Source organism: Berghia stephanieae, chromosome 5 (genome assembly GCF_034508935.2).
Source record: "Berghia stephanieae isolate SIO BIC M18660-M18661 chromosome 5, UCSD_Bste_1.3, whole genome shotgun sequence".
Taxonomy (NCBI): domain Eukaryota; kingdom Metazoa; phylum Mollusca; class Gastropoda; order Nudibranchia; family Aeolidiidae; genus Berghia; species Berghia stephanieae.
Window position 1 is genome coordinate 51,416,289 of NC_088364.1, and position 13,826 is coordinate 51,430,114.

General features: G+C 35.7%; 2 protein-coding genes across 5 annotated transcripts in view; one reads left to right on the top strand and one right to left on the bottom strand.

Annotated features, from left to right (window-relative positions):
* The window catches only part of LOC144973137 (rap guanine nucleotide exchange factor 6-like), a 91,265-nt gene extending 85,574 nt beyond the window's left edge, over positions 1-5,691 (bottom strand). For 3 of the 4 annotated variants that reach the window (XM_078915233.1, XM_078915232.1, XM_078915230.1), the window contains exon 1: positions 5,507-5,649. The gene's annotated coding sequence lies outside the window, so the exon portion shown is untranslated. Of the gene's footprint in view, positions 1-5,506 lie in introns of all 4 variants that reach the window. The other variant, XM_078915231.1, reaches the window with a different exon arrangement.
* A 16-nt stretch (positions 5,692-5,707) lies between these two features.
* On the top strand, positions 5,708-13,165 carry LOC144973138 (uncharacterized). Its single transcript, XM_078915234.1, has 2 exons — positions 5,708-5,844; positions 12,487-13,165. The coding sequence occupies exon 2, from the start codon at positions 12,501-12,503 to the stop codon at positions 12,957-12,959; it is 459 nt and encodes a 152-aa protein (XP_078771360.1). The 5' UTR covers positions 5,708-5,844; positions 12,487-12,500; the 3' UTR covers positions 12,960-13,165.
* Positions 13,166-13,826: the final 661 nt, after the last annotated feature.

Here is a 13,826-nt window from a genome sequence, read left to right on the forward strand (position 1 = left end):
TTGTTGTTTTATGGTGATGATGATGATGATGATGATGATAGCGCAGTAATAGTAGTAATCGTAGTAGTAGTAGTAGTAGTAGTAGTAGTAGTACACACACACACTCAGAGAGAGAGAGAGAGAGAGAGAGAGAGAGAGAGAGAGAGAGAGAGAGAGAGAGAGAGAGAGAGAGAGAAGGGAGGGAGCGTGTGTGTGTGTGTGTGTATAAAACTCATGTACGCACATTTTTAGCACGGAACGATTTTTATTGCTTGTTCAGTCAAGTTCTCATGATTTCTCTGTGAAAATTGAACTTTGAACCTATAACTTTCACACCGATTTGCCATTCCGTCTTCACGATTCGCACCTTCCCTCGATATTCTTCTACATCGCCCGTTGATACAGTCAACGGGCGTGGGAAAAGAGGGTAGATAGATATATTATGACCCCAAAAAGCAACGTGATCAAAGGTGGCGGATGATTGTGTAACATCAAAAGCCCGGTGGACTGCGCTACAAGGCCGAAGTTTCGAGAGTATAATATGTGATTTGAGTGGGAGGGGCTTATTTGACTTTGCCGATGACCGACTGGTGGACGACTGAAATTATAAATGTCCCTTTTCAGCAGCCAATTGGAAATGGGTAATTGTAAACATCTGATTGGCCCTCCATGGATAGAAATCAGTTTGGAGGTCATGGATGAAATTTCTGGAGAGATGGAGTAAATTTGAAATGAATTGAACGTAATTTGGGGCGTTGTCTAGGTGTCAAATAAGACTCTCGCAGACCGGTGATAAATCAATTTTTTTGGCCGCAAATGCTACAGTAAACTTCTTTCTCTATCTTATTTTTGCTAAAAATATTTCAGAGTGGGTATATAGGCGGATTCCATTTTGAATAACGGGCATTTAGAACTATATTTTAAAGGAAAATTATTACGTTATTATTATTAGCAGGCATCTAGGCGATCACTATCGTATTATTACTAACAATCAATAATATTATTATAACACTTATAATTACAATTATTATTATTATCATCATCATCATCATCATCATCAATATTAATAATAACTAATGATTTTTTTTCTTTACTCAGATGAATGGTCATACTGAAAACAAGCATTGTCTCAATGCAAATGGCAAATGGACTCTGCCGAAGAAGCTGTGAAAGGGCTCAAATGAGATATGTGGTTAAAAAACATTTCATGCAAACTGCTCCAGAATTAGGAAGTGAAGTTCCACCGGTGAAAAAAAGAAAACAGAACGTTGTTTAATTAGATGCTGTTTCTGTGAAATGTAACAATCAGCTGTTCCTTACAATAATCGTGAGGTTTTACGTATGTTAATAAAAAAGTATAAAAATGTGTTAAGATCTAGACGTCTATACAAAGTTCAAAGGAATGCTTATAACTTATCTTTACCTATGATTGTCAATTTATTTTAAAATAACAGTTCATTTTGATTATCTGATCATTATTCCTCCCCCCCCCCCCCCCCCCATCTTTTTCAATGCGTTTATCACGATTTTTTATTGTCAAAAAATGGATATTATTTATTTTTTACCACTATCATTATTATTAATATTATTATTATTATTATTACAGTGGTGATCAAGAGTAAGATAAATACACTGATATTATATGATTATTACTAGTATTAGTATTACATCGATATCACGTGTTTCGACTGATTCACAATGATCATTTCTGTTATCCACGATGCTTCGGTTGTTCATTAAGCAGACCATTTTCAACAACTTTCCATTTTAAATAGTATTAGCTATCTGGTCGGAGTCCTTTTTTTTTGTCGCAGCACTGGAGAGAGGGAGAGAGAGAGAGAGAGAGAGAGAGAGAGAGAGAGAGAGAGAGAGAGAGTGTGTGTGTGTGTAAGTTGGGGTGTGTGTGTGTGTTGGTGTACATAAAACTAATTTATGCAACGTTTTACCACGAAACAATTTTCATTTTACCACCTCAGTTTAATCTCTCATCAGTTCTCTCTGACAATTGAACTTTGAACCTATAACTTTAACACAGCTACGTCATTCCATCTCCACGATTCGCACCTCACCGCGATATTCTTTTATGTTGACTCGTGGTACAGTCAACGGGGTTGAGAGAAGAAGATAGATATTGAGTGACATCATCAAAAGCGATGTGATCAAAGCTGGCGGATGGTTGTGTAACATCAAAGACCGGTGACTGGTCTACAAGGCCTATTATATTCGTGGGTATGTGTGATTTGAGTAGGAGGAGCTTTCTTGACTTTGCTGATGACCGAATGGTGGACAATTGAAATTAGAATTGTCCTTATTCAGCAGCCAATTGGAAATGGGCAATTGTACAAAGCTGATTGGACGCTCCATGAAAAGAAAGCAGTTTGAGGGACATGAAAGGAAATTGCCAGAGAGCATGGAGTGGGGAGGAGTAAATTATATTGAATGAATTGATAGTAATTTGGGGCGTTGGAAAGTTAAATAAAACTCTCGGAAACAGGTGATGCGTCAATTCTTTGGCCGCAAATGATTCAGTTCAGTAAAATTCTTTATTCTTTCTTTCTTTCTTTTTTTTTAAATTTCCTTTCTGTCAGAGTGGACATAAAGGCGAATTCCAATTTTTTAAACGGGCATTTAGAACGATATTTTAAAGAGAGATTATTGCGTTTTACCAAAATTAGCAGGCGTTTAGGTGATAGCCACTATATTATTTTCATGAAAATGATCATGATCATCATCATCATCATTATTATTATTATTGTAGTTATTATCGTCATTATTATTATTATTATTATTATTATTATTATCAATTATCATATAGTTTAGATCTATGAAAACGTCAAAGGAATGTATATAACATATCTTTTCCTAAGAATTGTCAATTGCAATTACTAAAATCAGTTCGTTTTGATCATTTGATCAACAAACCCCTACAATTCGGTGATTACGCATTTTTTTTATTGCTGTCAAAAAAGGATATTGCTGTACAGGTGAGCGGATATCTCAACAATGCTTCATTACAAAACGACTTTGATTATATATTTCTACTCTGTGAATATTGATGATTATTGCAGTATTTCTCATTTATTTGTATAAACTCATAACTATGTAATTTTTGATTATATCGTTTGAAGTAATTAAAATTTCTGACTCATTTATATGGTTACTTCCTATAAAATCTAATCCCAAATGATCTACTAAAATTATATCAAATAAAAGTATGTAGATCACTAGTTATGACTCTAAAATATCTTATTGCAACATCTAATAGCATCTTTACTACGCCACTTTCAACTTGAGAAAAAAAATCATCAAAATAGGAAAAATTGCTCAGTCGCCCTTTCGGCACAGGCCGTGACTCACCATCTGTTATGAACTAGCGTCCGGCAAAATTTACCTGTCGAACTAAAAAGAAAGCAGTAAACGGCTATGGAACGGAACCTGGAATTTTTTGCTCCAGACCGGAGTTTTGGCATCACTGCAGAACTTTCTTATAAAGAGGAATATCGTAGATCTTTTGGTATTATTTGTTTCTTTTTGTGTTTCAATTTCCTTTTAAATGGTGCGAATAACGAAATATCCATCTAAAATTTCAGGAGTTACATAGAGCTAACATTTGGCAATTTTTAAATGCATATTTATTTTTTTATTTACAGTGTAGGTTTTTCAAATAAAAAGCTAGGTTGTTAGAATCACATCTAAACTTTATTCATGCCAAATTTCAGGGCTCACCATTAAGCGACGGGCCGTCCCAATAAAGCAGCTGGGAATTGGAAAGGGTATGACTTTTTATATAGAAATATAGAAATTCTGTTCCCAAGGAATCGTCCCAAATACCGGCTTGGACTGCATTTATTATATATATTTTTCAACTTTTTATGGGCATTTTGTTGTATTATTTTTGAAGTTTTAATTTCCTTTATAGAATCTGATATTAACAATATTGATATTTTAAAAATACTAATTACTTTCATTTTATTTCATTTTCCCATCAAGTCAACAAAACCATTCCCAAACATTCATATCACTTATCAGTTGTATTCACATTCTTAAGCTCTGTATAATTTCAACTTATGGCACTAAGTTCTATTTCGATCTTGACAAACCACACATTGAGAGAGAGAGAGAGTGAGAGAGAGAGAGAGAGAGAGAGAGAGAGAGAGAGAGAGAGAGAGAGAAAGAGAGAGAGAGAGAGAGAGAGAAAAAGAGAGAGAGAGAGAGAGAGAGAGAGAGAGAGAGAGAGAGAGAGAGAGAGAGAGAGAGAGAGAGAGAGAGAGATGGTAAGGGAATGAATTTTCAGTCCAAATTTTGTAAATAAGTAGTAATAGGCCCAAAGTGGCTTAGCAGCATTTTCAAAAGCCAGAACTTTCCTTCCAATTAAAATAAAAGTATACACATTGCCTTGTTCGAATCCTCTTCAAGTTCTAAATTCCTGATTTTGTCATTTTATGAAATGGAAGATTTAAACTGCCAGGGGTAAAACAGAACATTATGTAACATGTTTATAAGTTTATATTTTGGCTCAAACATTTCTATACCTTATGTATTAAATCCTAGAAAGGAATTACTTGCAATTATTTCAGTGAGATTTTAGAAAAGATATAGCAAATTATGTTTTATGGAATGTACTGATTTTAATTCTGTCACATTTGTGTTATTGGTATGTTAATATTAATATGAACTCCATATATTGACTGCTTTAGCCATTGTTTATCATTATCAACTGCAAACGATTTCGATCACAATTTTGAAGTAAAAATCGGTCTGAAATTGAAATTGCAGGCTTTGAACCTTTGAATTTGAACTGTCATAAGTATCTACATAACTACATTTCAATTTCTAATCAAGATAGAAACAAAATTAACAAAATTCTGTTTTGTCATCAGTTCAGTGTTGTTAGCTCCTACATGACATATGGTCTTGGTTTCACAAGTGCAAGAGTTCAATCCAATCCAATTGCCCAAGCCCAATGACAATGCGTCACTGGATCACATCAGTGTACACTATCCACTGAAAAAGTAACTTAACTTTAACGTAACAACAGGGCCTGAGCCTAGGCTTTTTATGGCTTTAGTTATTTGTTTGAAAGACAGTCTTCTGTCTTAAGTAAGATTCCTATCCAAATTATTAGAGATACCGTTCATGTACTTGAAGACACTTAACTTTTTTTTAAAAAGTAAATAACGAACTCAACAAACTCGAATAATAAAAATAAAACATCCAACAACAACAAAATTATAAACTGGTGAATTTGCATGTTGAGATTACGATTAAGAAAAGATTATGTATTCATATCAGGTGTCAATTTCATTGAATCGAGAATAGAATTGAAAGACATGTTTCGGTCTAGTTTGACACATTCCAAAATATTTTACGATTTTTTGTTATCCCCACTCACTTCCCATTCATTCATGATTTTTTAGGGTAAGGACAGGAGTGTCACAACCCCCAGCATCTCCCGCAAATACATTCAACTCAATGCTTTCTTGAAACCAAGTGAAGCTAAATAACGAGTGAAATCAGATGCACTTACTATAAATGTACAAATAAGAAAATATATATCCCTTGCAAATGATAAAATATGTTGGAAACCAGTCATAAAATCATTGTTTTACTTCGATTACTTCTGCTAATGGCAAATTGACGCCATCATGTTTTTATTGTTAGAATGAGGCTAGTTCCGGTGAGAAATTTTATTCGACAGTCCCGCCCTCTTTTGCCAATGAGAAACTACAAGAAAGACAACTCCAATATTTCTCAGTTTAGTTTTCAATTCTAGATTCACTCGATTCCTCTTCATTTACAATTTGGAATTTCCCTGTCATACTGCTTTGATTTATTGTGTTATTAACTTACAGTAACGGAAGAAAGGTTTGTTGGCATTGTTATGATTTTAGGTAGAATTAGAGCCGATGTGGCAACACATTCCCTGTCACTGTCACTGTTGTGCGATAATTTTTAATTGGTGTAATTTTGGTGCAAGCTGTAGAGTGTCCTCACTCGTAGTCGAAGTAGAAAGGAAAGAATACGGCATACGGACATTGGTTAAGGAGTGAGGTCCCTGCTACCATCTTGCTTTGTTTACACAGAGTTGCCACATTGGCTATTCTTGTTAAATAGTTACATTATAATAATAGTAATAGTAGTCTAGTGAATAGCACCACCTTGGCCTTGGCAAACTTTGATGCAATATTAATGTAGAACTTGGCAACAAAGACAGTGATGCCAAAAACTCCGGTCTTGAGCAAAAAATTCCGGGTTTCGGGCAACTTCCGTGGCCGTGAAATTCCGGTGAGGTCAATTTGTTCCAAGGATACCCCCCCCCCCCCCCCCCCCCCCCCCCCTTTTCCAACCACCACATATTCATCACTGCCACTTGACTGCCACTAGTATTACAACCATCATCACTACCACTACTACTGCAACCACCACCACATCATCATCACTACCGCTACTACTATAATCACCACATCATCATCAGTACTACAACTACTACTACCACCACCACCACATCATCATCACTACCACTACCACAACTACCATCACTATTACAATAGGGAGTTTAATAGAAATTCTAAATGTAACTCACACACTTGAAACCAATGTCATATGAAAGAGCTGGCAACACAGATTACAAAACAGTTTCTTGAATTTTGTTTCTATCTTGATTAGAAATGTAGTTACAGCAGTTCAAAGTCTGAAATTACAGACCGATTTTTACCCCAAAATTACCATTGCAAAGTTGTGAGCGAAATCGCGTGATGTTAATAAAAAATGGTTAAAACAGTCAATATGGAGTTCTTATCATATATTGCATACCAAAATGTTCGTCTTATAACACATTATTACATAATATGACGCAGATGTTACATAATTAAAAACTTGGCTAGAAAGACGTGAGAAACAATTTGCTATATTATCACTTCTGGCTTTATCCCCAATATCTCACTGAAACAATTGCAAATAATTCCCCTCTTTGATTTAATACATAGAGAATAAAAAAGGGTTTGAGAGTATTTAAATGAAAAGATATAAACATGTTGCGTAATGACATAATGAGTTTATTTTTACCTCTGGCAATTTAATTGCATATAAATAAAATGGTAGATTGAAAACGTTCAAATAAATTGAAACAGATTCCCTATTTTAATTAGAAGGACAGTTCTGGCTTTTAATACTTAAAATTATGCTGAACCACTTTGGGTTTATTTATTACATCATTGAACTGACAATTAATATAATGTTATTCCCCCCATTCCCCCCCCCCCCCCTTCTCTCTCAATGTGTTGGGGTGTCAAAATTTATAACTATAACTAATAGAACTTCTTACCATAATAATTATTAAGGCTAAGGCCTTTAGAATATGGATACAAATGATAACAAATATATCTAAGCATATAGGAAAGAAACTCGATGGCAAAATAAAATAAAATTAAAGCAATTGGTATTTTTAAAATATCGATATTATTAATATCGGATTTCACAAAGAGAAGAAATATTCGAACTTTTAAAACAAAAATTATAAAATGCCCATAAATAAAGTTGGAAAGTATGTATTCAAAATAAAAACATAGTAAATAATAGTACTGAAAATAATATGGACTAAATTTAAAATATCGATATGAATATCAATATCATAGGGTAGCCATGATGAGAAGATAATGTAAACATGGCATTTCGGCGCAGAGTTAAAAAGTGTCTGCGCATAGATATAGAGCCCTGGAATTTGGCATGAATAAAGTTTAGATATTATTCTAAAAACAAGCGTTTTTATTTTAAAAACACACGCAGTAAATAAAAAAATAAATGCAATTGAAAATTGCCAAATTTAACTTCATATAACTTCTGGAGTTATTAATGAATTTTTACTTAATTGGCACCATTTAAAAGGAAATTGAAAGACGAAAATAATGATACCAAAATATCTGCGATATTCCTCTTTATAACGAAGTTATGCATCTTTAATTGAACCCCCCAAAACGCGAACGGCAATTTCCAGTCACAACTTTCCTATGGGCGAGTTGGGTCACAATTTGACTGCCACTGCTGCTGCTCACTAAACTGCCTAATTACAACCACCACCACCTCATAATCATCACTATCACTACTACTACAACCACGACACCACATTATCACTACCAATACTACTACACCACCACCGCCACATCATCATCACTACCATTACTACTACAACCACCACAACCACATCGTCATCACTACCACTACTACTAGTACTACTGCAACCACCACAACCACATCATCATCACTACCACTACTACTGCAACCACCACCACATCATCATCACTGCAACCACCACCACTACTACTACTACTACTACAACCACCACATCACCATCAATACCACTACTACTACAATCACCACCACATCATCATTACCACTACTACCACTACAATCACCACCACATCATCATTACCACTACTACCACTACAACCAACACCACCACCACATCATCATCACTGCAACTACCGCTACTACGACAACCACCACCACCACATCATCACTACCACTACTACTACAACCACCATCACATCATTATCATCACGACCACAACTACTAATACCACTATACCACCACCACATCATCATTACTACTTCAACCTCACCATCACTATATATCATCACAACCACTACTACAACCACCACCACCACATCATCATTACTACTTCAACCACCACCATATCATCATCATTACCACTACTACTACTACAACAACCACTGTCACATCTTCATCATTACTCCCACTATCACTACAACCACCAATACCACATCATCCTCACTACCGCCAGTACTGCAATCTCTACCATTAGGTTTTGGCGCTTTGCTTCATTTGAAATAAGGAAACTTTGGGATTGTATATGGCAATGTGTTTATGTATCATAACATAATTCTAATCAATTATTCAATTATCTATTTAGAACTATACAATATGTAAACACAATGCAAAATACTATTCCAATTCCTTTTTCTTGTGTGCGTAAATTCCTCTTTCGGCGTTGAAATTCCTACCAGTGGTGTCTGAAACTCCTGTGAGCCAAATTTAAAGTTGGCATCTCTGGACAAGAACACTGAACAGATGTGGCAAGTAATCAAATTAGCACTACATGATACTGTCGATAAGAACGTTCCAAAACGCAAGCCTACCAATATGAACTTAAAACGCAAATCCGTATGGACAAATACAAAAACAATTGCTGCTATAAAGAAAAAGCATGCTGCCTTTAAAAGATCTTCTAACCTTAAAAGGAGAAGAATATTCTGAGTATGCTAAGGTCAGGGACCAAGCGAAATGGGAAGTAAGAAAAGCTAAAAGAAAAACAATTAGCCTTTAAATTAAAGTATAACCCAAAGCCATTTTACAAATATGCAAACTCTAAACTAAAATCTAAGAGTGGTATAAGTATAGTAGACCTTGAAAGGAACGATGGTTCCACAGCTAGCAGTGACTCTGAAAAAGCAGAGATATTTAACGACTTTTTTGCTAAAGTATTCACTAGAGCAGATCTCTCAAACTTTCCTAACTTTGAACGGAATGACATTGATGAGTTTCTTGAAGACACCATTATCACTGAAAAGCAGGTCCTAGAAAACCTAAGCAATGGGGCCAAACAAGATCTACCCTAAATTAATGAGAGGAGAGGCATGTAATGAACTTTCCAAGCCCTTGACATTACTCTTTAATAAGTCACTTGCTGAACAGACACTCCCAATCAAATGGAAAGATGCTCAAGTCTGTCCTATTTACAAGAAAGTTAAAAAATCGGACCCATCTAATTACAGACCAGTGAGCTTGACCTCAGTAATCTGCAAGCAAATGGAATCTTGTCTTAGAGAAGCCATAATGAACTTTATGAACTTTTTGTCATATAACCAGCATTGGTTTCTTAGTGGACACTCTTGCACTACCCAACTCCTTGATTGTATTGGAGAATGGACTCAAATGCTTGACAATGGTATGCCGGTTGCTGCCATCTACCTAGATTTTGCAAAATGTTTTGATTCTGTCCCTCACCAACGCCTACTTTATAAGCTTGAACAATATGGAACTAGTGGCAGTGTGTTGGGATGGTTGCAAGATTTTCTGCTAAACCGAAAACAGCAAGTAGTGATCAATGGTGAAGCATCAGGATGGAAACCAGTCCTATCTGGGATCCCTCAGGGTAGTGTCTTGGGCCCAGTTATATTTATATGCTATGTAAACGACATGCCAGAAGGAGTAAACTCCTTCATAAAAATGTTTGCAGATAACGCCAAAGTTTTTTGATTTGTAAATAATGTCAAAGAAGCTGGCTGACTGCAAGATGACCTAGACACACTTCAGTTGTGGTCTAAAAAATGGCAACTCCGTTTCAATACAGACAAATGCAAGGTTATGCACATAGGAAACAACAACAGCCGATATGTCTACAGGATGAAGGATAGTACGGGAGCTGAAATCAAATTGGAAAGTACTTTATTTGAAAAAGACCTTGGTGTATATGTGGTCCCAAATTGAATTTTAGCCAGCACTGTGAAAAGACTGTTAACAACGCAAATAGAATCCTGGGACTTGTCAGAAGATCCTTCAACTATATAGACAAACCCATATGGTCATATTAACCACTCTTTTTAAAAGTCTAATACGATCACACTTGGAATATGGAAACTTTGTATGGTGCTACTTGCGAGGTAAAGGTTCCCCCTTAACCCAACTCATATCTTTCATTCTTTTCAAATTTTTAGGGGGAATACCCCCCTCCTCCTGACTCAAATAAAGATTTAAAATGTTTCCATTCTTGACCAGCTTATTGAAAAATGACCTGTCAATTTATAGTGGAAGGAATTCTTTTCGCCAGAGCTAACACTAACAATTATACACAAAAATGTAGAAACTTGCGGCCAAAAATAAAAAACATTCTTCAGTTCAGTGTGACTCACTCGAATTCCATACAGTTGACTAGTGAGTTGCTCTAAAATTGTCCAATCACAGTTTAAGCAGTAATGTGGCTCTCTAACTAATAATAATAATTGTTAACAATTTAACTTAGCCAGCCTGAACCCGATACCAGTGTGACAGATGAAGGAGAATATTGTAAAAAAAAATAAAATGAAAAATAAGAGAGAGATAGAGCTTTAATAGAGTTTCGTTCAGTTTTTTTCTAGCTCCTCTCTCTCTCTCTCCTCATTTTGAGTATGAGTATGAGTTCATCGTAGAGGGCTGGTGTATTTTAGATCCTGCAGGAAACTGTCAATTTGGCTTTTAAAGCTGTTTATGCTTGGCGCTATAACTATTTTTTCAGGCAGGCTATTCCATATCTCAACAATTTGCTGACTAAAGAAATTTGTTCCGATGTTTAAACGGCAATTTTGTTTGGCAAGTTTATACCAGTGGCCTCTTGTTCTTTTGTCCTTGTTAAATGTGAGGTAATCTTCTATGTTTACTTTGTAGAGACCGTTGGTCAATTTATAAGTTTCAATTAGATCTCCTCTGAGTCTTCCGTACATGAGGCTAGGGTGGTCTAATGCTATCTTCGTACCTGAGGTTTGAAATTTCGGGAACAAGTTGGTGGCTCGATGGTGGACATTTTCAATTAGTAAAGCATCTGGATTAACTTTCACTCTTTTGTTCTCAACATTTGTAAGAGTCAAAGAGATTAGAGACCAAACCCATTGATCGCAATGCACAGTGGTCAACCCCAAGACAAATGATATCACTCTTTCTCCTTGCAACTGTTATTGTCTACCTGTTGTCTAAACTATGCCCAGCCCCCTCTAATAATCACAGATGACCTCACAAACCCGTCCTCTTTTGTGTCGAATAGTAATAGAGTGGTGACACTTCTGTAGCATAAAACCCCATCCACTCCCGATTCTTCAACATTCATGTTCTGATTTCACCCATGATGAAATTTAATTAGAAGATTTTGTTTGATTGATTTCTTGAATTTTGACACTTTTTGAGGGCGAAAATTTGTTGCAATTAACCGGTGACTTTTATATAGAATTAATTCAGTTTCTTGGGAAATGTTGCGATTAACCGAAAGTCGCAATTATCCGAGTGGACTGTACTACAATTCTTCTACTACTACTACTACTACTACTACTACTACTACTACTACTACTACTACTACTACTACTACTACTACTACTACTACTACTATTACTTCTACTACTACTACTTCTGCTATTACTACTACTACTACTACTACTACTACTACTACTACTACTACTACTACTACTACTACTACTACTACTACCGTTACAACCCATGCATCATCATCACTACCACACTACAACAACCCCAATCATTAGGTTTTGGAGCTTGACTTCATTTGACACAAAGGGACTTTGGGATGGTATTTGGCATTGTTGGTCATAAAGATTTGTTTTGTTTTTGATGTTATTCGCTCGTTGGTTTTTTATTAAAAATTTTTTTTTTTTAATTTGTGAATCATAGAATTATTTGATTTTGCGAAGCAAATCAATATTCATGTAATGATTCTATTTTTATTTTCAGACACTTATCTGACCATGGCAGATGAAGAAACAGCCAGGGCAGACTCACGTCACAGCAACTCTCCAGCTACCCCCAATATCAGCAATCCAGGGACACCAAGGACAGCAGATATAAACCAAGAAGTCAGAATCACACCTCCACTACAACACCCACAGCTGGCAATGGTCAATCAATCTCTGGCCAGGGCTACACCTCCGTTGCCTCAGACACAAGTACCTCATCCCACTTTACCTAACATTGCATCAAAAACTGCTGCACCATCTGGAGTGCCTTCGCCTCTCGCTCATCTGCATCACCAGCATCAGAGTAAATACGCCCAGCTTCTAGCCGTTATAGAAGATATGGGAAGGGATATTAGACCAACATATTCTGGAAATAGAAGCTCTACAGAACGATTAAAAAGGAGCATAGTTCATGCCCGAATTTTAGTTCGCGAATGTTTGATGGAATGTGAAAGAAGTGCAAGGGCCTAATTTTATTTTTCTCATTAATCATTTTTAATGCCTCTGCTAACTTTGTAAATTTCTTCTCTTTCTTTTTTTTTGTTTGTTTTATATTAAGGCAGAGTGGGTATTCTCATTGCATCAGATGTGTACTTCACTGAATCTGAGGACCAATGTGCCAATTTGATGAGATGGCAATGTTTTTGAAATAAAGTTCACTCAATTTGTAACTGTAACCAACTTTTTATTTTTATTTTTTGTTATTTCTCATTTCTTGCTTTTCTCATTTAATTGTTTCTAACAAAGGTGGCATCAGTAGGTTAGTGATAAAGTACCTCGTTTTGTAACAAAGTCAAACGATGTTTAAAATAGTTAGTGCTGGGATGAGTGACAATTGCCCCAGCCTGTTATCATTGTAAAGCACTTTACACACACTACCAAACTCTACTTAGATGTGATCGAGGTGTTTTATGGAGAGTACATACAAGAAGAAGGTGTGTTTTTATATTTGTTTATTTTTTGAGAAGGGAAAAAAAGAGGGGGGGGGGCGGTTGTTAGATTTTAATGTCATTTAAATTTGGCCAATAGACTGATGCCGATATACTTCCTCCTTTTACTGATGGTGATAATTCAAAATGAAAACATAGAATTGGTTCAATTATTAGCTGTTTTAAAAAAATATAATGATTATTTAGATATATGTCCTGGTAGCTCAGATGGTAGAGCACTCTCTTCATCAGCAGTGATTGGGTAACTGGGTCTGTCAGACCTGGCAGAAAGTATTTTGCGATAGAATGGCAATTGTTATTGTCTGTTTAACGATTTTATGGAAACCGGGATAAACTCAGATTCCATTGAGAGACTACTTTAGTCTTTAACTTTTATTTAGATTTAAGT